This window comes from Pseudopodoces humilis, chromosome 2 (assembly GCF_049639895.1).
Source record: "Pseudopodoces humilis isolate 2021_Gansu_Grassland_sample_001 chromosome 2, ASM4963989v1, whole genome shotgun sequence".
Taxonomy (NCBI): domain Eukaryota; kingdom Metazoa; phylum Chordata; class Aves; order Passeriformes; family Paridae; genus Pseudopodoces; species Pseudopodoces humilis.
This window is the reverse complement of record NC_142201.1, coordinates 32,230,260-32,255,659: the sequence shown is the minus strand read 5'-3', so window position 1 is coordinate 32,255,659 and position 25,400 is coordinate 32,230,260. Positions and strand designations below refer to the sequence as shown.

The window sequence follows — 25,400 nt, the reverse complement described above, 5'->3', positions numbered from 1 at the left end:
TAAATCTATACTAAGTCCTTTTGTTTTATACTAAATGAGCCTGTAACACTGAAGAAGGGGAAACTCAGTATGTGGGAAACATTTGTATTTGAATCATTATCAAAACAAAAATAAAATTTTATCTCACCTACTAAAGCCAAGTAATTGCCTACTTCAAAAAGCTTCATGCTGGGGGTCATTTTCTTTTTTATCTCACTCCTATTGTCTACAGCTCCACTGTGTTGCACTGTGCAGACTCCATTGCCATGGAGATAAAGCTTGCAGAAAATCGTACTGACTCTACGAACATAAGGGTTTATATTTCCTGTAATAAGGTGTAAAACATGATACTTGTTCCATTCTGCATTTTGTAATAAGCTGCTAAAAAAAATAATAACTACCCCCTTTTAGCTGTTGCTCATTTTCAAGATACTCTGTTATTGGGAACGGGAAAAGGCTAATATTTTTACATGAGGAATTATATAACCAGGATAGTTGAGGAACTGTGTTCCTGCTATACAGCTAAGACATTCTGATGGTTTTATATTTTGGGCTTAGCTTTTTCTTACTTCAATTAGAGTTCTCTTTCCAAGATACTACTAGATCCACCAAAAAGGAAGAATCACTAAAGAAATTTTATATTGTATTTTGAAATACTGGGAAATCAAGGAGCAACGGAGTTAAAATTGCAAGTACAATTGTAGTCTTGTACCACAATCGATACATTTGGACCAGTTGTACTACCAAGTACCCTTTAACTGAATGATTTCATGCTGCCAAGGAAATAGTGTATTTTTGCACAGTTATTATTTTCCAGAGCTTTTATGTGCTAACATATTTACCATCTGACAGTGTTTTTTCTGAGATTTAAATTGACACTCTTGGTGATAGTGTAAGTGAATCAGGTTAAACTTCTTTTTGCAATATACTCTTTTCTCTTTGAAATGTAGGTTTTAATAACACCGACTTAGGTTAAAAAGTGAAGTTCAACTCTTCTTTACAGAAATGTGTGAGAGAATTGCAGTGAGAAAACATTCTTCCTGCACACTCTTCCCCCCATCTATTACGAGATATAGAGGACAATAATTTAAGTGTGGCCTCCATCTTTACCTTCTGGAGCAACCTTTTGATAAGTTGTGAGTGCTTAGGTGTGACTTGAACTTTCAGCCTTTATTACCACGGTCCGAGTTTAAAGTCAAACACGTACTTCAGAGCAGAGTGGATTATGCGGGTGTGTGCGTAAATGTAATCTGTGAGTTGGAGTAATCTGTGTGAAGATTACTCTGTGTAAGTGGGCTCTGAGCTCAAACAGATCATGAGGTTACTGAGTCAACACCAGTGTTTGTCAGAGCACTTTAAGGTGCTTCTTATTACAGGAGCATTTTACTTTTTCTTATCAAAGCAGCATCCTACTAAATAAGTATTAAATATATTTGAACTGCTGAAAACATTTTGAGATTTTTTTAACCATAAGGAATGTATATTTTCTGCTCCTGCTTCATTGCAAATAGAAATACTCATGATCAAGCTTTAGAGAAGGAGGAAAATGGGAACAGAATAAACTGGATTAACCTAGCCTGAAAGCTGAAATCTCTAATAGATGATTCATGGCTAATAGGCAGCCTGCTCAATCCTCTACCACTGCTTCCATAAGAAAGTTAATCACTGCTGCTGAGTGCAGAGCCTGTGGCTGACCAGAGTAGTTTTCCACAGGTCAGTGCACCTTAAGGACCATGGTCAGTGCAGCTTACAGACTATGGTTTCAGAAGCTGTATCACACTGAAAACCTGAAATGCTATTTTCTGTGTAGTCCTATTCTTGTAATAGTTGACTACTTTTAATTAAATGCTTTTAAAAATGCATCAGTTTTGTAGGCATAAATAATTGCACTTTAAATGTAAAGAAAATCTATAAATTTTAATTTATATTGTTACAATTACTCTAGCACAATAAATGCTCAAATACACTTTATTGACACATTGTATTTAAAATCCTGCAATTTGTCTGTGAAATGACTGCATTTTGTAATTTTTGTGCATTTTAAGATTTCAGGCAATTTATGCATGGGATAAGAAGTTAATTTCATTATTTTTACACTGCAGGCTCTGTGAAGTACTTAATCTTGATCCTAGGCACGTCCTGATTGCGGAAGTAATCTTCACAAATATTGGGGGGGCTGCCACTGCTGTTGGAGATCCTCCAAATGTGATTATTGTTTCAAAGCAGGAGCTGAGGAAGAGGGTATGTACTGCAGTCGTTTGGCTACTAAAATAAAGTAGTGTGTTGACCTATGCAATGTTGATCCTTCTCTTCCCCCAGACAGCCATATAAACAGAACATAATCTACTTTTTTTTTTGTAGGATGATCAGATAGAAGAGAGCAATCTTTTGGGGACAAAATAGTAGACTTTTTGATCTGGACTGAGAATACTGGTTTCCTTTTCCTGTTGTTGGAGAGGATTTCCTTATAAATGACAAAATGAGGAAAGAAACAGGACGACGGAGGGCTGCAGACAGGGCAAGGTGGAAAAAACCCAAAAATGTGAAAATGATGATCCACCCATTTTTTCAGTATAGGTTTTCTCTCAAATGTTAAATATGAGACAATTTGACATTTTACAGAGAGGTTGCTTTGTCCCTCTAGAGCCATGACACACGTGAGCCACTTTACCCTTCAGGCACAGCCCAAGGGGATGTGGGGGCATGAGAGGGAGTGGGGCACTTCTCCCGTGCAGCATGGGCTGCAGCTGGCTCCCACCTCCTGACAGTGTTTTGCTATCTCCAGGCTGCAGTGACAGATTTTAGCTTCCAACACTCGGCTCTTCTATTGTTTGTTGTGTGCCTGGCACCAAAGGGAAAGCTATGGTGGCTGGTGCTGGGTGGGACTGCAGGACATGAACCAGACAGCAGGAGCATCCCAGTCCCACCATTTCTTCCCACCCACATAGGTCTCTCTGCCCTGTGGACTGGCTGTGGTACCGCTGGCAAGTGTTTGCAGCCCTCAGCATCTGCGTGAAGCTGAGTTTGCTGAGTTTTCTGTGCTTTCAGCTACCCCTGCTACCTCTGAACAGCAGGGCATCAAGTCTTCCTTCCGCCTCTGGCACTGTCTCCCATCCCCTTTCCCTGATTGCTGTGGGGTCTGCTCAGGATGCAAGAGGCAGCCCCTCTTGGGGTGGGGCAGATCTGCCCTTCTTCTCACCCTGCATTGCCACCAACAAGGAGCAGGAATATAATGGGCACATCTTTAAGGACACCAGGCATGTACTTTCTCTTTTGGCCAGGTGTCAGAAACCACCACCTCCCCCACTCCCAAAATAAAGAAATTTAGTGTTAATTGTAGTGGGAAAACAACTGAGCAAGTGGAATGAAGGAATTGTAATATAAAATCCTAGGTTTATTTATTTATTTTAAAATTCAGAGACCCTTGTATTTCTATTGCTCTAGGAAACAAAGATCCATTCTAATTAACTGAATGCACTCAAATTAATTAAGTGCTGTCCAGGTTGGAAAAGGTCTTTGAAAGTTCATAGTATTTAATAAACTGAATGTTTAACATCAAAATATTTGAAAGGTACTGCTGTTGGCTGGTTTGGATGGTGACTTTGAAGACTGTAATATTTATTGTTAGCTGAGAAACTGATGGCAAAGTTTTACATTTTAGATATGAAATCTGTGCACCTATTTTAAACTTCTGATCTGAAAGAGAATAATTAACACCTGCCATAAAGGTCATTTTCCTAAATACTCAGAAACTTACCATCTCTATAGAACCTTTAGAAGTGGCTATAAACATGGGAAATAATTAAGCAATCAGAGTTGAAAAGAAACCATGTTACATTTTTCTTGTTTGAGCCATTGATATTTTTAGGAGGACTCAGATGTATAAATACTCTAGCAAATATGACATTATAGCAAATTCTGTATCTGAAACAAGGACAAAAATCTTTCCAGATGTTTTCAGTCTGGATTATTTTCAGATCTTTTGCTGCATCACACAAGTAAAAATGTAATGAAATAGATTAGGTTCAACACAGGGCCATGGAATTTACGCTGCTTCTTTTCTATATTCTTAATTGTTATGTCTATGTATATAAATAAAAGAGGTCAAAGACCTACCCTTGGCCCTGAGGCAGAGTGCTATGGTCTGGGATATGTCCTCACTGCTTAGGGCTCACCGCTTCTAAGGGAGATTTGCCTAGAGAGTGCTGGCTGGGGTAACTGGATAAAGCCAAGAGAGAGGTCAGAGAGGGAGCTGGACCATCTGGCCTCTTACACTCTGAGCTGTTGAACTGGATTCCTAATTTTGTGCACCCACTCCAGCATGATCTCTTTTGATTAGAAGGAGAAATATAGACATTGCTCTCTTGTTTCTGAAACTACTTCTAATAAAGGGTTCTGTGAACAAGGGTTATATGAGTTCTGTGCCTAAAATGCATGGGGAGCCTACTCAGTACCAAGCCAAATTTATTTTACTCCTTTCTTTTTGAATTGTTTCAGAGGTAGAAGTTCTTGAGTGCATTAATGACATCTTAGAAATGTCATTTTATATATATATATATATATATATATATATATATATATATATATATATATATATATATATAAAATATACTGCATGACTCCTTCATGCAGTATATTTTATAGTTTCTATGATGATGTTTTCTATAGAAAATACTTGGTTTATTTAAACTCTTTTAGCATTATGGTCAGGTTTTTAGACATTCTAGGAATTCTAGGATTTTTTCCCCTTTATATTTTTGTTGAAATTTTCCTTTTCATTCTCTTGTACTTCCTTCTCAGTGTCATTTTTTCACAGTAAGTACCAGAGTGCTTTGACAACTGCCCCTGCAGGAAGTTGAATAATGAACTGTCCTATGTAGATGATTTGGTTTTCTACTTTATTTAGGTGCTATCAGGATGAGAATTTTACCAGTCTTCCCAAACTTTTATGGCTGTATATCAACCCCTAAAAACATCCAAGTAAAATATTATGCAAGTTTACACTTTTGTGTGAAACCTTGGCTTTTATATCAATATGAAATGAAATGTAGCCTTGTTACTTTGGGTGCTGTTATCTGGTTATAGTGCTAGAAATACTTTACATTTTGTTTACTGTGGTGCTGGAGAGACTTTTTTCTGTAGGTTCTGGGGAAAAGTCACATCATATTTAAAAAATATTAAAAAATATTAAAAATATTTTATTTAAATTGTGTCTGAATAAATAAGGTTTTTGTAACATATTGCTCATTAAAATGTATCAATAAGACTCTTTACTTTTCTTGAGATGAATGTCGAAAGGATTTTTTCCTCGTAGCCATTGTTAATTTATAATCCTGACATATTCCCTACTAACATGACTGGAATCAGTGGAACATTTGCATAACAGGAGAGGAAGATTTGTTGTACTCTTGGTTCTTAGTTGGAATTGGAAATATTTTCACAAGACAGAATTTATGTTTTGATTTTAGGGAAGGAAAACAAGAGCAAATGGAAAACTTGTTTAGTGAATATAGAACATTTTTTAGTGTTTTACTGTCTTCAGAGTGCTGCTACAGAATGGCCACTGTTAAAAAAATTATATTTTAATTTTGAAGAGATATGGGTTTCAGACTTTGGGAACTCCATGTTTATATGCACAATAGAGCATGATCCAGTTGGATGTGTTCCTTGCTCTCAGAAGGGTTGGACAGAAAATCTGTATTTGAGAACAGCACAAACTTCTACAAACATGCCCTTGACATCAGAAATTGCTGTGCTCTAAGCACAGGCTGTGATTCCAAGTTCTCTAAAGAATGGATGGCAAATAAGTCTCCAGAGCAAAATGCTGCTGTGAACATAGTGATACTGAACATGTGCACTGGTGTATCCAGGCTGAATCTGAATAAAAGAGGTAATGATAAGGGCAAAGGCAGTTTTAGCATATGCTAGCTGCTGGATTATATCCTTTTATTTACTGTTTTTGTTAGGATGTGATAAAACTTGTGCGGTTAATCTGATGTCTGCTGAGGATTCGGGGCTTTCAGCATATCACTCAGAATTATTCCTGCCATTTAACAGGAATTTCATGGAAAATTGACAGACATCAGGTTTTCTTGTGCTGCCTTTTAGATGGAAGCCTAGATCCATCAGCCTTCATGATGTAATTTAGCATGATGTGATATTAGTTGGTTATATTTAATGAAAAATCGTGGTAACAAAAAAATTTATGAGTTAAAGTAGGAACTTCTAAAAAAAAAAAAAAAGGAGAGAAAATACTATATATGAATCTTTAAAGATATTTCAAACACTGGCAAAATGGATTCCCACAGTTCAGTAGGCCATTTTTGTTGAGTTTGCTGGATACAAACTTGTTAAAACTTTTAATCAACTTGTAGAGCTCTACCCCTTCTGTCGATGTTTCATTGATTCCTTTTCTCAAGAGAAAATTAAACTTAGGTAAAGTGCATGAACTAAAATGTATGGGCTAACATCTGATTTTGGAATTTTTACTGTCTATGCATGTGGTAATCATTAAGCAGCATAATGTAAAACAAAAGAGGAGGTTCATAAGAATCTCAAATAAACATTATCTTCATGTAACTGGGTTAGACCATTAGTGATTTCTGGCTCTGTGACATCATGAGCAGCTCCCATGAGAGACAATGCAGATCTCAGTCACTCAGCTAGAAGGGAAGTTTAAGCCAGTGTAGAAATAATAAATTACTCTTGCTCTTCTTCATTTTATTAGTTTTAAAATATTAAGTAAAGGGCATTCTGGCTAGGAACACAGCTGCTCCCCCAAATCGCTGCACCTAGCTATAATTTTTGCTTTCTCATTGGTCTTAAAAGGCAGATTTCTTGTGGAAAGGTCTGAATTACTAGAATTTAATTTCACATTTCCAGAAGCAAGGAAAAATTAATAATCGAGATGATAGTATTATAGGAAAACAATATGATATTTCCTCCTAATATGAAATTGATATATTTGACTTTGCATTTTAAACTATAAACCAAGGAAAGATGCCCACTCTGTTTCAGCTCTGAATCTGTAGGCAGTGGGACCTCTAGGCTTGCTGAAACAAAATCTTTAGATTTTCTCTCGGCTGGGGAACAAGAAGAATTTGACACAATCATCACAGACTCAAGTAAGGGGCATTTGAAGAGTGTTTTGTATTTATCTCACAGATTGAAATCTCCTGGAAGAGAAATATTTCTTGCCTATTGTGCATTATTCCAGTTGTGCAGGAAAAGAAAATCTTTGTGAAAATGACTTTTTGTTGTATGCAATAGACATGGGGAGCACTTTAATGCTTTTTACAATGCTGAATCCTGGCTCCAGCAGCGCAGAAGACTCAGGAGGTATAAAATGTGCTTTCCACAGCCACAAAGGGTATGAATTTAGGCTCTGTGTCCTTTCTGGGGTGTGGGGAAAGGAACAGGGGCAACTGATGAAGCAACTGTGCCACTACCTTGGTATCCTCTTCTGCATCTTGGGCACCTGTGGTACAGTAAAAACCCTTTGGTCTCTTGAAGTTCCCCAAAAGGCTGCCAGCTGGCTACTTGCTACCTGACAATGCCTGGTGTGAAATCAGCCTTTTCCCTGAAAACACTTTCCCTGTGCTGCAGAGAGGCTGTTCTAAGCACCCAGCCCAAAGCATCAGGGAGGGCGGCTGTCCTGTGAGCCTTTGTGATATCAGCCATAAAAAGTAGTGCACTTGGTAGTCCTCAGCCTCCTCATGGCTACAGGGCATCAGCTGTTCAAGGCTAGTGATCATCAAGATTCATTTTCACTCGTTGTTTCTTGTGGGTCAATGCAGGGAGGTAATAGGGGGCAAAGTCAGGAGCAGATGATGGGAAGAGAACTGACTCCAGTCCTGTGTTACCACTGACAACCCCATCGTACAAGCTCTGTCCTGAAATAGGCACACTTCATGTTAGAAAAGAATTTGTTTCAGCTGAATTGGAAAGCTGTTCTGCAGCAAGAGCAGAGCAGCATGTTTTCTTTTGCACCTGGGATCTCAGAGATATGAAAGATCAATGTGCTGATATTATGAACTTATACAAAATCCTGAATCTCAGCCCAGCTACTCCCTCTGAAAAGTTTGGGTAAGCTCTTGGATTGGATGTCAAAAAATCTAGTAGGCTTTTTTTTTTCCCTTCTTGTGATGGTGTCTGCAAATCACTTTCAAGGCTTATCTATGTCAGCTCTTATGTCATGAAGCTGTGTTAATCCTGATTTTTTTTAAGGGTATTGTGACCTCTATCTCATTTCAATTCCTTTCAACTATGAGTCAGACCTGAGACATCCTTCTTACCCTCAGCATTTTAGTTTGACTTCTGGGTTGAGGTGATTTTCTTCATCGAGAAATTAGTTTTGTGGCTTTCAAGTGACGTATTTCTTGTTCTGTATATTTTGAGAAGCTTCTGCATTGTGGCATTTCAGAAACCAGACACAATTTTTTTTCCTTTGAAATTGGTGAGATAATAAAAATGTAAAGGCAAGTGATTTTTTTGTATTTGTGTTAATTTGCATTAAGCTACTTCCTTAAATTCAAGATCCTTTAATACATGATGAAGATACCACATATTTTAACTTAAGAGTTACCAAGAATTCATTTGGTTCCTATTTATCTTTTTTACTTCCTACTTTAGATTTTATCTTTATTTCTGCATATTTCTACAGAGAATTTCTACCATCATAGTTGGCCTGGTAGCTGTCATCTTTCTTCATGATGTGGGTATAATGGGTTTGCTGCCAGCCTAAGAAAAGCTTCATCTCCACTGCTTCTTTGTAAAACTAGTCTGAGTGCAAAGTAATTTTCCTCATTCTGGTAATTCTCTATTGAGTATAATCTGACTATTCCTAACTACTTGATTGTTCTTCAGCCACCTGTTTCTCAGTCATTTTTCTTTCAGAGGATAATTCTTTTTTTCCAGTCAGGTTTAGGCATTTCTATTTTGGCTGGTGTAGCTTCAGTGTTTTTACAGCTTAAATAATTTTGGCTTTTTACCTCTCTTTGTGCTATTTTAGTGATCATACCAAACTGCATAATGATTTTGCATACTTCCTGACTTGTTTAATGGCACACTGTCAAAGCTGGAAAAAATCTGAACTAAAGCCAGTTCACATTTTAAGGTTTAACATTCTTATTTTTCTGGCCAAAATTTTATGATCTTTCTTTCTGGCTATAATCTTAGAGGGGACCCATATATAAATCAGATTTATTGTCAATTTATTGTCAATGGTTGTAATTAAGGAAATAAACATGGGGGATATGGAGTTTATGTACTTTGGGGGCAGATCTCACAAACACTGAGCCTTTGCAGGAATTAATTTTTTATTCATTTGTAAATTTCCTAGAGTTATGAGTGTTGTTTTCATCCCTCATAGAAATGTCTCCTGTAGCTCTGAATCTTAACTTGATGCCCAGAGGCCAATCTTTATAAAAACTGATTTGTAAAATATGTCTTAAAGAGATGTCAGACACCTGAGTGGCTGACCTATTTTGTAGGCAAACTGAATGAGGGAACATTATTTTTCTTTGTGTCACTTTTTTTCTGTCCAATTCTTAAAATAATCTCATTCCAATTCCTGAAGAGTCTTCCTTCTGCTTTCATAAAAGCAATGGCTGTAGCTAAGTTACAGCAAAAGGCCAGTGAATGAACAGGTATAGTTTCACCTTTTAATGTCTGGAGAGTAGAAGAGTCAAGGAATCTACTATTAAATAGCAAGTAGGGATGACATTACCTCAGGAAGCCTAAACCTGTATTTTAATAGGATCGAATTCTAATCCTAGGTCTGCATATTTATGGTTTGAGATTTATTCGCTGTCTGGAAGCTATGGATTTTTTTGCCAAAGAGCACCAATCTTTATCTGGGTATGAAAGTTCTTTATGACTGTCATCAGTTTCTTGTGTTATGTGTCTTTTTATTATGCCCTGTGGTGCAATAGAGAAACTTCTTTCTTTTTTTGAACCAGAGACATTTCAACTAGGAAATTTCCACATAAATTCTTTTAGCATTTGACAATATCGAAGAACACACATCTAAAGCAATAAGTTTCCAATAGCCTTAACACACTGGAGGTAGTATCATCTGTTGTTGAAAGTGAAGCTGTTTTTAATATGCATTGGAATTACCAAAGGATATATAGGAAACTCACAGTTAAAAATCAGGGAACAATAGAGACACAAAGGTGTGTCACAGGGAGAACAGCTGACTTTCTGGAGTCTCTGGGAAATCAGTGGGTGCTCTGAAAATTCAGCTGGGACAACCTGGGATATCCAGGGCTTGAGCTATGCTGTATTCCAGGGGTCACAGATCTGCTCTGATGGGATCACCAGCTCAGACAACCTCTGTTTTTTGAATATAAGACAGTTCCTTACTACCAGAGTACTTGGATGTGATCCTCCTTGGCGCTCCATGGGTAAATTCTTTTGGACCGGAGAGTCATGGCTACTTCAGAAAAGCCCAGCCCAAAGGCTAACCCAAATCCACAACAATGTGTGCAACGTGGAACAATGGAATAACTAATTTGAAAGGGTCCCTAGAGGTCATCTAGTCCAATGTCCTACTCACGCCTTGGAAAACTTCAAGGTTTTAGGGCAAGTTTTCATTATTCATTCTTATTGCTTGAAAGCGGTCGCCTTTTAATATGTTCTGCTTAACCTTTTTAAAAATCCCTTCGTTAAAAGGTTTTGTTGCACAAAATATAAAGAGATCTGTTCATTTATTAACCAGAAAGAAGGATGAACACAATATTGACATATAATACTTTATTGTAGAGGAATGGTTCAGATAGAATTATTGTAAACATTTGTTTGTCACCAGTCTGAGACTTTGAGTGATTTGGAATGAATTTACAATAATTTAATTGAGAAGTAAAAGTTAATGATTCAGTTTGGGTTTTTTCTACTGTATTTCAGGAACACTAGGTGTTTTTCAGAGTAACTTGTAATGCAATGTTTTAGTTCTCTGAGTTAAATTTTAACATGACTTGTTTCCTTGAAACAGATAAAATACAGCTGATTCTGTACTTGGAACTTACTATATCACCTTATATTTACTATTGATGGTTAATATACATAAAGCTGAATACTTTTCCCTGTAGGTAATATAGAAAGAGAAATGATTTTTAATTTAGGTTTTTGTTTTTATTTTCAGGGATTGGATTTTGCAGCCTTCACAGGGCATATGTTTTTGGGTATCTGCCTTGTTGTTCTGGTGTCCTTTCCTTTTCTCAGACTTCTTTACTGGAACAAAAAACTTTACAATAAGGAGCCAAGTGAAATTGTTGGTAAGTGTGATTGTGAAGAAAACTTATAATGGTTAGACTGAATATGTGCTAAATGGAAACTGAGTAGTGCCTACTACAATACTGTCTTCAGCTGGAAATGCCCATCCTCCTCACTCTCTGAACATTAATTTTTCAACTAATAATTAATATATTTTTTTTAGTTATGATATTTTCTGATTTTTAGAACTGGATGTTTTTCTGATGCTAAGATTGAGGTTTTTGATGTGAATTGTTAAATATCTTACAAAATTTGCAGGAATATTTTGCATCATTCATTATAGCCATAAGCATGAGTATCAGGATGTTCTGTGTTGCAACAGATAACATCTGCTCAAGGTGCTGAGTTCACAACCTAGGTTTAGAAATATCCCAGGTTTCTCTTATGACATAGTGACCTGGTGTATTCCCTTGCTGATGGTTTTCTTCCATTGAATTTTTCAGCAGTCTTTCACTGATCTGTGGTCAGTGAAAGACATTTTATCAAATGCAGAACTTTTCAAGTCCTCCCCACCTTACCTCTGTGGCTCTTTCTACCCTAAATTTCCCTGGTGCATAATTTCTACAATTCAATATATGTCTTTTTATGTCACTCACCTCAATAGTCTTTAGAAGTCTTCTTAAAGCTGTTTCAATGATTGTCGACTGTGTAAGTCTCTTTTTGTCTCCATGCTTTTATGCTTTTCTATTCAGTCATTTTGAAGTTTTTATCATTGTTCTAGCGCTTCTCTTTCAGCCATGAAATTTAATACTAACCCCCCAAATGTTCACAATTTCTTTACGAGATAAGAAATATTCCACTAAGTATCATTTATTAGCAAGCTGTGTACAAAGACAGTTGAGTATAACTGTTTCTTCCCTGGGACTGATGCTTGTTTCACTTTGGGCTGCAGAAGACTTAAGATCCAGGCTTCCACTGACCATGGAATACGCGTTTTAATGTGCTGTACAATATCTCTGAACCTGTGTGTGTGGCGTCTGTTTACCATGGAGAGGACAACTTCTGATATGGTCGATATATCTTGGCGTCATTTGTAATCTGTGGAGAAAGATAAGTGCTTTTCGAGACTAATGGAGCTGTCTGTGCTAGAACAGATATATTGCAGGCCTTAGAAGTTTACTTTTCTCTTATAAGGAGAGTCCAAGGTGAGAAACTGTGGCAGAGACTTTCATGATAGGTATCTCATTTAGGCAAAATGAGTAGTACCTGTAGCGCCTTGCCTTATTCCAGGGGAAATTTGCTTTAGGATTATGGTTTTATTAAAAGGCAGAAGTGACAGTCTTCTCCCCAGTGGATTATACCATGTGTCTCAAATCCCATTGGATAGAAAAGTCAGAGAAGAAATTTCCCTGCTTAGGAAGATCTTCTGAAGACTTTTGGTTTTGATTTGTTTGTATTCAGCACAAGGTGCACTCAGCTTACCTGTTTGTATCTCTAAAGGCCAAAGTCTTTCCCAGAATTTAGATCAAAAATATTTTTGAGGTGCTGTAGATATCATACTGACATATCGTACTGTTTTCTAAGACACTTAAGGAGAATTTCCCTTTCTTCTATAAGTCTATCTGATATGAGGTAGGCATATTCATTTTAAAACAGCTGAGGTTTTCTGCACCCTTAGAAGTCTTATCCAGAGAGCAAGAGAAAAGAAGAAATTAATTCAGACCTTAACATGCCTAGGTTCTTTACCTGTGACTCTACAAAGTAAGAATTTTCAAAATAGCCATCAAAAAATATTAATTCTCCCAATTGTAAACAGTATTGATCCCAACATAATAGCATTATTTTATAAATATATATTTTAGAACATAAAATTGTTACTTTTTTCCTTTTGGCTATAAACTTTTAAAGCATATGTTTGGGATTTTTAGGAAATAAAGTATGTATGATTTTTTTTTAAATTAATCTGAATAGTACAGTTTATTTACTGACATAGTATTTTTGCCAGTGAAACATTGTAGTAGTGAACCACTGGCAAGCATATTTCCCTCAATTAATTTCCTGGTAATCTTTGTTACTTGCACCTTAGTCTGCTCAGGTATAGCAGTCTCCTAATCAGTATACCATGTGTTCTTGTAATCAGCTGCTTGTCCTTTGCTGCAAACCTAATCAGGAGCTGTTCAATTAGAGAAAATGCTGAAGAGCCACTCTTTCCATTGAAAATTTCTGTGAGAGGGGAAGAGAAAGAAAGAGACCAGTACAGCTCCATTAGGAGATAGCTGTCATGGTATGGATTCGCAGAGTGGCCTCCAAGGTGCTTCCTGGCATCCTTTCATCTCCAGTTGAAATGGTTCTGTGATAACTTCAAATGGCTTGTTTGAGGCAGCTGTTTTAATCAACTAAATACCAGTCTTTCCTCACCTTGCCCTCAATTAGCAATTAAACGAATTATGTGAGATTTATTTGGTATATTACTCTCCCCAGATTTTTTTGTTGCTGTGCACCATGTGCTTTAAGCTTTTCTTCTGCTGCTTTAGGATACACAGATTATTAAAATGGATTAGCATGAATTTTAAAAACAGACAATGCTCTTATTACGAAGATACATTTTAATCTTAATTTCAACACTATATAGTACCAGTGTCTTTGATCTGTTGGCTTTCAGACTGATCTGCATCACCTCTGCTGCAGTAAAAAATACCTGTTCTTTCCCCAGGAACCATTGTGTACCTGCAGTGGCTTTCAGCAGGGTAGCTGACAAAAAAAAAAGACTCTGAAGAACTCGTCCATGAGCGAGAAATTCTAATGCTTTTTAAGAATGGAGGGATTTTTGAGGACTTTTTTGAGCATGTCTTTTAGCTGATAAACCAGCTCCTTGTTTTGTGTGATGCAGCAAAAGATGCTGGGGCTAGAAGAGTAAGCTGAGAAGGTTTGAAAAGTTTGTATCTATCTACACTTTTACAAAAGAATGTATAAGGGAAATAATATTTGAGTGTAGGAGGAATTAAATTTACTGTTTCAACTCCCACTCTGAAAACCTGAAACCAAAATTTTTTCCTCCTTTAAGGGTTAAGAACACATTATTTAGTCCTTGGGAAGTGTAACAATACACCATTAAGTCTCAGCTGTCAAGCTGTAGAGATGTAGATCCCAGTGGCAAGGCTGCTGTCCCTAGGAGAGTGGGTGGCACATGTTCTGGTGACAAGTATTATACTGGTCATTTTACAGAGAGGAATAGCTTTCTCCTGGCACAATTTTGGCTCCCAATTTCTACTTTTTCGCTTCTTTTTTCCAACTTTTTCACTGGCTGAAGGAGAGAGATCCACCCTTTAAGTAGGAGTGGTAATACTAGGAGAGGGGGGAGCACGTTATTCCCTCTGGTGTCTGCAGCAGCTGGGAAAATACTGATGGTACTGTGAGAGTCAGCATGTAAAGCTGACAACAGAAGGAATTTTCTAATTAATCATAGTCATATGTAAAGTGCTTAATGTGTGTAAAACACAGTGCTGTTTCCCACAATGGGAAATGCGCTAACCAGATGAGTGAGCAAATCTGTTACTTTCTTCCATGTGAAGCTCTACAGATGTTCTCAAAGAAAAAGGAGAGGAGGAGGGGAAAGAACTACTGTGATGACTTGAAGGAAAACTCCAATACTTATCACCAGACACTTTGAAACGTAAAAAGCCCACATAAAATAATGATAATGTCTAGGGCCACAAGGACACTACAGAGATACAGAGGGCACCCAGGTTAAGGCTTAATGTAACATCAATATATGTGCTGCTCAGGGTCAAAGAGCAGTCCTTAAGTCCTATTTTTGCTAGTAACATATTTGTAACTTAGGAACCATTTCTCTCTAGAATCAGTGAGAGGTACATCAGTGACTGAGATGAATTAAGTAAATTGAGAAATCTCTGCCCTGAGGTGCATCTGTACTTACGTAGGTCTATGCCAGTAGAGCATAATTGGTATTTATTGTGATGTTGGAAGTAGTGGCCTGTTCTCACTTGGAAACTGATTCAGGTGAGGAAAGCACCACGGAGTTTAAGAAGACAGTAATGTCCCAAGAAAGGAATATTTCAATCTCTTTTCAAGAATTCAACTTTAAGCTCAGTCTGCGTGGTTGTTTTGCAACGTGCGCTGCGCTCTGCTGTCCTCACCTAAGATGCTAATTTCATCAGGTTTTATGGGGAAGATTTTTAAATCTTGAGGACCAATGTGGGCAGTAAAATGTGTGTTGGTTTCTTTATGTGCTCTCTTTTTCTCTCTTCTCTGCAATCTAGTTTTAGATATTAATACTGAATAGTGAATAGTAACATTTTAACTCTCCTACTGTGGATGTTAGCATGCTGAACTAAAAGGTGCAGCTTTCTTATGAATGCTTTTGGTATCTAACATAATATCTTTCCAGTACATATTGTATCTTTTGTTTGAAAGAACAGTAAGACTTTCAGTCTCAAACAAACTAAGTACTCTTAATGCCCCTTTAGACACTGTTTATTCCTTTTTGGATAATATATCAGGATCTACCAGGGCTATGGCTTTATGTTTGAAAATGCAAATCAAAAGATGTCTTTTATTATTTGCACCTTCAATAGCTCTCCTGATGATCAGAAATGAAAAGAAGTATAGTTATTCACTTGCCACAGATTGAAGATTTTGATAGTTTTAAATATTTTAGTTAATTTTATGCTTTAATTCCTGTATATGTCCTTTGAATTGCTTTAGAGTGGATAGGGTATTCCTCTTGGATAGAGAAAAACATTGATCTGCCTCTTCTTGTCTTCAGATGATAAAAATAGTATTCTGACATTGCAAAACAAGGGGAATATGACAATCTCATATTATTTGCTTAGTGCATTGATAATGTAGCCATCACAAGAAAGCAGCTGTAATATTACTTTACCTGTTTTATGCAGAAAGAAGGTATAATATAGTGTCTTTGTGAATCAATAGAGCAGCACTTGACAATTTATTATACACACTTTTCCTGGAAGGAATGAGTACAGGAAAATCACTGTTGGGAAGGAAAAACTAAGTTCTAGCTCCTCTTTCTTTTACAGCATTTGCGCCTCTGTGCTTTTGTGTACAGACCTCAGTTGTGAAAGGATTGCACAGGTATACAGGGGTTGGCAAGCCATGGCTTTTCCATTAACAGTGTTTTGGTGAAGCTATGACAATGCTTTTCACTTTCACGGTTCTAAAGACCATAAGATCTTCTTAATAAACAGAGCTTAAAAGAACTTTTTAATTCTGTGTAACACATTATATGTGTTTACTTGCTGGAGAAACCTTTCACTGTGATGGTGTTTCAAACACAAGTGTAAGCTTGACAGATTTTTAATTGCTCTACCATTTTCATTTATCAAAGCGTGTTCAATGTATTAGTCACCATTTTTAACTTCTAAACCATTGGTAAAAGTTTTGGTAAGTCTGAAGTAGGCTTCATAGTTTTGCTCTTCATTTTGTCCTGTTAAAAACACTAGAAGAGGCATTATCTTTTGAAATACTCCAAGAGACTGTTGTCCTCTTGAGGCTTTATCTTTCATGGTTCATTTACACTTATCCTTGGGAATACCATCTCTAGGTGGTGCCTTGTGGCACTTTCCCTTGTATTGAAAGGACATCAGCAGTAGTTATATTTTGTGCAAAATGTTTTGGGATTGGAATGTGTCTATTTGCTTTTGAGCAAAGTACAGTGAATTTAAGAGAGGTTGGTTTTTTCTAAGGGAAACTTGTAGTTTAATGAAAGACATCAGCATAATTGGTTTTCATTTTTTCATTGTTTTGTTTAGATTCTAGTAAAATCAGATTGGCAAGTGTGGCAGTCTGAATGAAAACTATTTGATAGTAAGCTGGAGTTATTTTTCTAGATTTATTTCACACCTGAGAAAAATTTTCTGAACTACAGTAGAATTTTAGATAAATGCATGCTCAAAATACTTAACTCTTGACTTCCTTGTGCCATTCTCAGTGTAACAGAATGAAGCATTTTAAGCAGAATAGGCAAGTAGTAATAAACATGCAGATATCCTAAATACATTCATATTCCTGCTTTTAAAAGATGAGGAATTGCAGTAGAGGAAACTGAGGGCAAGCTTGTGACTCTAAAGTCTGACTTACCCAGAGATAAGAAGAGAGCCCATGTTACTTGAGAGAGAGATATCCCACCTGTCCTTCAGGAACAAGGCTACTGAAGAGTAACATGTATCTTTATCAACCATCCTGAAACATTATGAGAAATGTAACCCACCTTAATATCTGCGGATTACTCCAGCTGAGTCCTATGTGACCATCATACACATACTAAATTGACTATTCCCATATAAAATCATGGTTAGGCTTGTAATTCTTTCACAGGCCTGCTGCAGCCTGCTCCAGCTTGCTTGGAAGGTGACTCCTGGTGAGTAATTTAGGTGTTTGAAATTATGAGCTTTGTGATTTTCTGCCCAGGCTCCAGCTGTTCTGCTGCAGGATGAGGATGCCCTGTAATTCCTGTGTGATGGATGCAATCCCATATTGGGTAGCTGAGCTGGCATTAGGTGCCTTTATGACCAAACGAGGCCTCAGATGTCACACTGAGTTGAATAGCTTATATAAAATCTCTGTATTGCTTTATGCAGCATTTTGCACATTTCTTGTGTTCCTTTGTATGTATGTAGCTGAATTAGGCAAAACATGTTTTGATGTAGTTTTGAAGACCATATAGCATTTATAAATGGTTGGTGGATTTTTTGTTTTATTTTGAGTTTTTTAATGCTTTTTTGTTTCATTTTGTTTTGTTTGTTTATTTTTCTAGATTTAGGTTAGCTTTAGATTAGGATACATGCTTGTGTCCTGTTGGGGGTGCTGCCTCTAGGAGAGAGGCATGAGTGTTTGAGCTGTAATATCCCTCAAGGTGAATTTTTTCCTACTCATGGGTTTCAAATCTTGGATTTAGTTTCTGCACTTACAAAATGGAGACGACACCATCGCATAATGCTTAGAAGATTAGTTACATAATATGAGGGATTTAAAAATTACTAAAAGTTATAGATATTATTATTACTAGTTAAGCATGGTGCTTAATTGACAGTTAGTATTTAAACAGAAATATTCTCATTCTGAGAATTTGGCTAAGAAAAACAATTATTTTACTGAAAATAGTTAGGCTACAGTAACATGTGGAGAAAAGAATTAGACAAATACTCAGACGAACAGACTTTGAATGTTGTTAGATACAGCCCAGCAGTGCAAACTGGTATTGCTTGCAAAAAGATAGTTTATGTAGTTAGTGCACATGCAAATTGGAAATTGTCATTAAATGATAATTCTTATCATCTCATCAAGGTTGGTCATGCTCTTCTGAGTATCTTCAATTAACAAAACTGGCCTTTTCAGATTCTGAGACTGGGAATTAATTACACTCATTTCTTGAGGATGTCACCTTTGTTATTGGCAGCTGGGTAGGAGGAATGTGTGATTACTCAAGTGAAAATCAATCTGACTATTAATTGTCAGATTGCAGAAAAAAATGCAGTTTTCAAGTAAAAAATATTTTATAACGTGCTGAATTTTTTTCTAAACTGTCACAGTCCAGGTCAGCAGCTGAAATTTTGTTAAACTCAGTGGGTCCAAGATGTAATGTTTGTGGTTTCCATGGCAAAATATGATCGATAATAAAGTCAGAACAGAATAGCAGCATAGGGTTTACATGTTTGAAGAGACTTTATTTGATCTGATAACTAAGCCAAAAATTAATATTTTGTTGTTGGAAATGGAATTTTTTCTATTTTCTTGTTGGAAATAATAATGCTAGGTATATTGCTGTCGTGCTTGGTGGGCTTTGTGAATGTATGGCATTCACAAAGGTTTTTGTATCATAATGAGCTTAATTCTCTGACTGAGATGAGCTGCAGCTCTGATATCTTGTGCTCCAGACCCTTGCATACTAAACAGCTTTGCTTCTATCACTTTGGCTACTGGTACTACAGTTGCAGTCAAATGTTAATTTAGCTGCTTTAATGAGAAACATGCTATAGCCTTACCACATCAGTTCAAGGCAATTGACCTGAGAGTGGTAGGTTGCACTGGATAGAAGCCTGATCCACCATAAAGCCAATCCTGCAAAAACCCTGTGGATTGGGTTGGACAAGTGAGTGAAGACAGCTGGTGTAGTATAACCATTAGATCTCATCTGAGGAGGGGACAGGAACTTATGGACATGGACAAACACAGCATGAGACTATCCTGTGATTTGGTTCAGTGGCAGCCAAATGCTGCCCTTGTGCTCTCTTGGTTGTAATTTCAAAGTGATTGATAAGACTCTCTGGTTGCATTAAGCCCTTGTCCATGTGTAACACAGTATTTCATAAAATATCAGATGTTCCCAGACTCTGGGGGTTGCTGCCTAAATGGTTTTGCAGTTATGAAATGGGAGAAGTATAGCAAGGCCCGAAGGACTTTGGCCATGTTAATTGTTGTTGCTGACTTCGAGGTTCTGCATGATTTTTCCTTCGAAGGAAGCACTACATCTAATAAATATGTATCACCTGCTGCCACAATGGGCTATTTACAATAAGAGTGTGCATGAGAGAGAAGTAGGAGAAACATTCTGGGGGATGACCTAGAAAACCTCTGCACAAATCATTACTGAAACAGGAGTTGTGGTAGAGAAGATGCATCAATTGTTCTGATTTTCCAAGAAGAGTTTGCTCTGAAGTAAACTCCACATCAGGTCAGATGTTCACATCCCTGGGATGTTTAGAAAACTGATGACACAAAAATCAAGCATGCACTTGCTGTACATAAAGGCACGATCAAAGCCATGTGACAAAAAACACTTAAATATTGTTTGACATAGATCACAAAGCACCAGTCCAACTTAGCTCAACTTGGAGATTAGCCTCAGGGCATTTTAGATGTGAAACAAGAATCTGCAACACAAGCAAGGCATGCTGCTTTCCACTCTGTGGATTTGTTTGTGGCAGATACAGTGAGCATAGTTGCCTCTTTCTGAAGGATTGAAGACAGAGATTCTCTGTATGAAATTAACTGTGGAGTACTTGCGTCTCATTTAGGTGGTGAATGATTCAGCTTCCTTCTATCAGCTAAACCCTTGGTGCAATTGCACTTGGAAAGGATGAGGAGAAATGCTATGGCAGGATGAACAGATGTCATCAGAAAACTTGTGTCAGAAAAGACAAACTGTAGGGAGGTAGAACAGCAAACTGGATGCTCATGCTTCATGAACGTATGCCAGAGAAAAAGACAAAACACACTTTTTGGACAGATGACAGTTCCAAAACTGCAGTCACATTCACTAAGAAATCACATAAGAATGAAGCACAGAAGGGCCTTTTTTTTTCCTCTGTGAGTGGAAAATTACTCCTGTTATATCTATGTGTGTTGCAAATGTTGATGCTAAAATAAATGGTGGCCAGAAGTCACGTGGATCCTTTGATAAGCAAGATCTATCCATATTGTGATGTAATTTTCTGCCAGATTATGCTCCTGGCAAGAACCACCAAATATATTACAAAGGAAAGTGGTTGATTTGGCAGACTTTCAGAATCTGTGGTTCAGGTATAAATGCTCTTCCTGGAAGAAAAGCTTTAGCTGAGCACTAGTTGTTTAACTACCCAGGATGGTCACTGGGCTTTCAGCAGTGTGGATTTGTATTTCTGGTCTTACACTGTAAAATTTAGGCAAGCATTGCCACTTTGACAGATGTGTGTGGATCTACAGACACAAAACCATACAAAATGTATGTCAATTGCTGTTCAAATCCCTTTCTTCTGTTTCAACCACACAGACGCTGGACACAGTTTTGTTATTAAATATTTGAGCTTTGTTAAGTCTAATTCCTTCTCATGGTCAATCTTTTAAAGATTCAGTGTGTATTATCATTATCAATACTTAGTTATAAAGGGAACTGGGGAATTAAACATGTTTGGTACTCTCTTTGATAGCACATATCATCACCCTCCAGAGAGTTGCAGCATAAAATGTTAACATCACTACATCAAAATGTGTTTAAATTTTTCCTATGTAACTAAATATTTTTTAATCAATAATTCTTACAGCTTGCTTACCTGATGTAAAGAATTACATGTCCATTTTAAGAACAAGAACAACCTGCTGACTGTACAGAAATCTTAAAACATAAAATCTTGGATTCCTGACATGTTGTCTTCAATGACATGCAATTTGACTGGAATGAAAAAGAAACGTGAGGAAACATCCCATTACTTCAACAGGAAACATTTGCAGAGCCAGTTTTTGAATGAATATTCTGATTTTTTTCTTTAGTAATTTCCTGTAAAATTCAATGTTTTTTTTTAGCATGCCCAATTTAACGTTCTTCTTGAACAGAAACATGTTTTTTGTTGTTCTCCAAGGCCTCAATGGTACAGGGAAAAAAATAATCAAAAAGGATTTAAATTTCTGAGAAAATTCTAGAGTCTGATTTCAAAGTGTTAGTCACTCTGTCTGAACTTACACACGATCAGCTGTCATCCATGTCAGCATGAAAGTGATGGTCTCTGTGTTTAAACATCTTTTCAGTGCCTAAGAATTAAATCCTCCTAGGAAACCTTTAAAATACTATTAAAGATTATTCCTTACATCAGATGTAAGTTCCAAATTTCACTTTTGCCTTACATAGATAAAATTGCTCGTATGAACATAGAGCCAATGGAAACATGCTGCCTATTTTGAACACTGTGGAGGAGCATTTGCTGTAATTCCTAATTACACAGGGAACTAGTATCTCTTAGCAGTATAATATTGTATCCTGACAGTTTGTTTTCTGTTGAAAAATGAGTGGGCTACAATTTTAGCCCTTAAGCTTGTTGAAGACATTTGGAAGCATCTGAAGACAGTACTACTTTTTCTTTGAAAAAAAGACTTCGCGGTTAATTTCTTTAAAATTTTGAAAAAATTCTATTTATTTTTCATTTACTTCAGCTCTGCAAAATGAATGACAAAAGCAGCTTCATGAGTGGAAGTTTGTTGGGAAACCAACGCAATAACCTTAACAGCTTTGAGTCCAGAGCACATTACACATATATTATCCATCTCTGGTTTCATACGCGTTGAACTTCACATTGATGCAATTTACTTCTTTTCAGAGCTGAAACATGAGATCTATGTTTGGAGGCTGACAGCTCAGCGCATCAACCCAGCCAGCAGAGAGGAGACTGCTGTGAAATGCCTCTTGATGCAGAAGGTGCTGACTCTGGAGATGCTCCTGAGGAAGAAGCTGATGACATTTCACAGGTAAGCAAGGACCCAGCACATCCCACCTCCCCTTTCAGGGATCTTCACTGGGACAAGAACTGCATTCCTACCTCTGTCTTGGTGAGATGGATGTTGGAGCAGATAGGAAAAGCCACTCTCAGCCTCAGTAAAAAACAAAGTATTTAGGACAAAACTGATGTGTAAGGCCTGGAAAATATATTTGTCAATATGACCCAAGATTAAAGGCCTAGAAATTTCAGGCAGCTTTTGATTTCAAAAGATCACAAATATATCACTACAGTTTTCCTTACTGTTGTGGCTTCAGCACAGTAAGATGCTAGTGTTTCTTTTTTTTTTACTGAAAAATTCAAATTCTCTTCAGTGAATGGGTGAATTTGAAAAGCATTTCATATATGAACTGCTGTGTTTTAAAATTATTTCATAGTCAAAATTTCAGTTTGAACCTGAGTGCAGACATACTTTTATGTATAGAAAAGAAGGTTACATAAACTACAGCTGAAAGAATAATGACCTTGTTTTGTTTAGATTCTAGTAAAACCAGATGTTATGCTATGGAATTCAATGGATGAGAGTAGCGGTGATAAATATTTTGTATGTTAGCTGAGAAAAATGAAATTGTAATAATTAATTTTAATAATGTTGTAAAAGAATTTGAGCAAGAAAATGTAAATATTATTTCTTGAACTACTCCAGAAATAAGATTGTTTACATAATTTTTGCTGATACTATGTATCTTGAATTGAGTGACAGTAGTAATACTTCAAGAAAAGTAAGGCTGTTAAAATCACCTTCTTTTCAAGAGATTTTAAGTTTATCAGACTTTACAATATTCTAAAGAGGACCCTTCTGACTTAAAAATAAAAGTTGTATATTTAATTTTGAAAATCAGGATTTCTCCAGCACAGCACATTTACAGCAATGTAAAAATTCATTAACATTAGTAAGGGGGCTCCTGAACTGCAAAGCCCAAAGCTTTTTGCTGGAGGCCTGACTGTGCTGATAACATGGTGAAGTGATTTGGATCTTCAAAACTTCATTATAAAATGAAAATGTGAAACATATGTGTTCTGGCTTGCTGATGTTAGCACACGACCCTTGTTTTATCGCAGTTGGACACACACATCAGCTCCTGAAACTAAGGGAACTACGTATTAAGGGAACTTAAGGGAACTACATATTGCAGATTGCCAGATCCTATAGTGAGGTCTATACCCTGGAGTTCGGCTCCTTCCCAGCCTGTGGCTTCCTTCATGATCAGAAGGGTTTGTGTATTAGTGGAGCTTGTAACAAAGGTGGAGTCTTAAGTGAATGCCCATGGGAATTTTGCTGCTGGATGGAAGAAGGCTATGACTCCCTTGTGGTATGAGTTACTCCACACAGGGAAAGAGGTGATCTGTTTGTGATGAGAGGGATTTATTCCAACACTCTTGGCAGAGCTCTGATTTCACTCCAGAAAAAAGTAGGTGTCATTTTCTTTCAGGCAAATTTCACAAGAAGATAAGAACTGGGAAACAAATATCCAGGAACTTCAGAAAAAAGTAAGTAGATGGCAATTATTTCAGTATACATGTAAATAAAGCTGTGCCTTTATATAGAGATAGAGCTTTAAATCTAATGGAAATTTAATAACTCTCCTGATAGCCAAAAAGTTAGCAGCCAGGGTGGTTGGCTTCTTGGTCAGACAAGGTTACTGAACCACATGATGAGTTTTTGTTAGGTTTTGTACTTTTGTTCCTTAGAAAACTATAACTTAAAGAATCAATCAATGATTCAGCAGTGTTCTCTTAAATTTTTAATCCATAGCCAGAAATGCTCAGGAGGTGTCAATAAATTGTTTGTAGCCTTGATGAATGATAATAGAGTACACTCCTCCTAATGTACCCAGTGCTGACCCTAATTTAATGCATTTTGGTGACAACTGCTTTTATTATTCAAGTAGGGATAAACCACCTGATAAATCCTCTTCTCTTAGCTGTGCACACACTAGCACTACTTAAGCCTTTATGCTGAAACTGAGAAGATGGAAACTCTGTAGTGGGATTAATGTCTCCTAAATTTAATTATCTAAGTGTCTTAATCTCTGTACCTCACTGGCATCAGTAATGAATCAGGCCTGTGTCTGAGAGCTCAAGTCCTTGATTGGACTCCTTGGGGTGCAAGTCCTTGGCTGGGAGCATGCTGTCCTAGGTGTCACACCAAACCAGAGGAATCACAACAGATCTTCTTTACGTGCCTTTCAAGGCATTGCATAAGAGACAAACCTTTTAAAGAAGAGAGACTTACTTGAATTTTAGTAGAGCTTTAAACTATGAGAAAAGAACTAGGTCTGGGAGCGGCTCCCTGGAGCTGTAGTGAAAGCAGAGACATGATGGAAAGCACTGGCTCTGAGGGCACGAGGAGATTGGCAGCGAAGCTGGTGCTGGGCCCGGAGGTGTACAACTCTGTAGAGATGAGAGGCTTGGCATATACCTGAGAGTTGCATATCAGTATGCCTAAGATGCACACCTATAAAAACTATCCAGGTAGTTCTGTCTTTTATGCTGAAGAGGAATATACAATACAGGAACAGCAGTTTGCGCTGCACACGTGCTTTTCTGAATTCTATGCATAACACATAGCTTCTTCTTGAATACAATTACTAATTTTATTTTCCTGTCTGTCTCCAGCACAGAATAACAGACAAAATTCTTCTCATTAAATGTCTGACAGTACTGGGATGTGTTATTCTTATGTTTTTCCTCAACTCATTTGTTCCAGGCATCTACCTAGATCTTGGTAAGTTTCCTAGTTTTGTTCTAAGTAAAATAAGCAACCTCCCTGAAAAAAATCCAGTTGTATCTTTCTGAGTCTCAATCTTTTCAGAAAGCCATTTTTCATATGTCCTTGTCCTTACTATTCTACCAGGTTAAACAGCAATTTCTCAGGGAAGAGAAGAGCAGGTTTTAAAAATTCAGTCATGTCCCAGTTAC

The 25,400-nt window shown here is 37.1% G+C and overlaps 1 protein-coding gene across 1 annotated transcript in view; it reads left to right on the top strand.

Moving 5' to 3' along the window:
- Positions 1-25,400, top strand: part of OCA2 (OCA2 melanosomal transmembrane protein) — a 179,163-nt gene that overhangs the window by 82,208 nt on the left and 71,555 nt on the right. Inside the window, exons 14-18 of the mRNA XM_005516514.3 lie at positions 2,082-2,220; positions 11,123-11,255; positions 22,302-22,449; positions 23,912-23,969; positions 25,098-25,206. Coding sequence (XP_005516571.2) covers positions 2,082-2,220; positions 11,123-11,255; positions 22,302-22,449; positions 23,912-23,969; positions 25,098-25,206 — 587 coding nt within the window. The remainder of the gene's footprint in view (positions 1-2,081; positions 2,221-11,122; positions 11,256-22,301; positions 22,450-23,911; positions 23,970-25,097; positions 25,207-25,400) is intronic.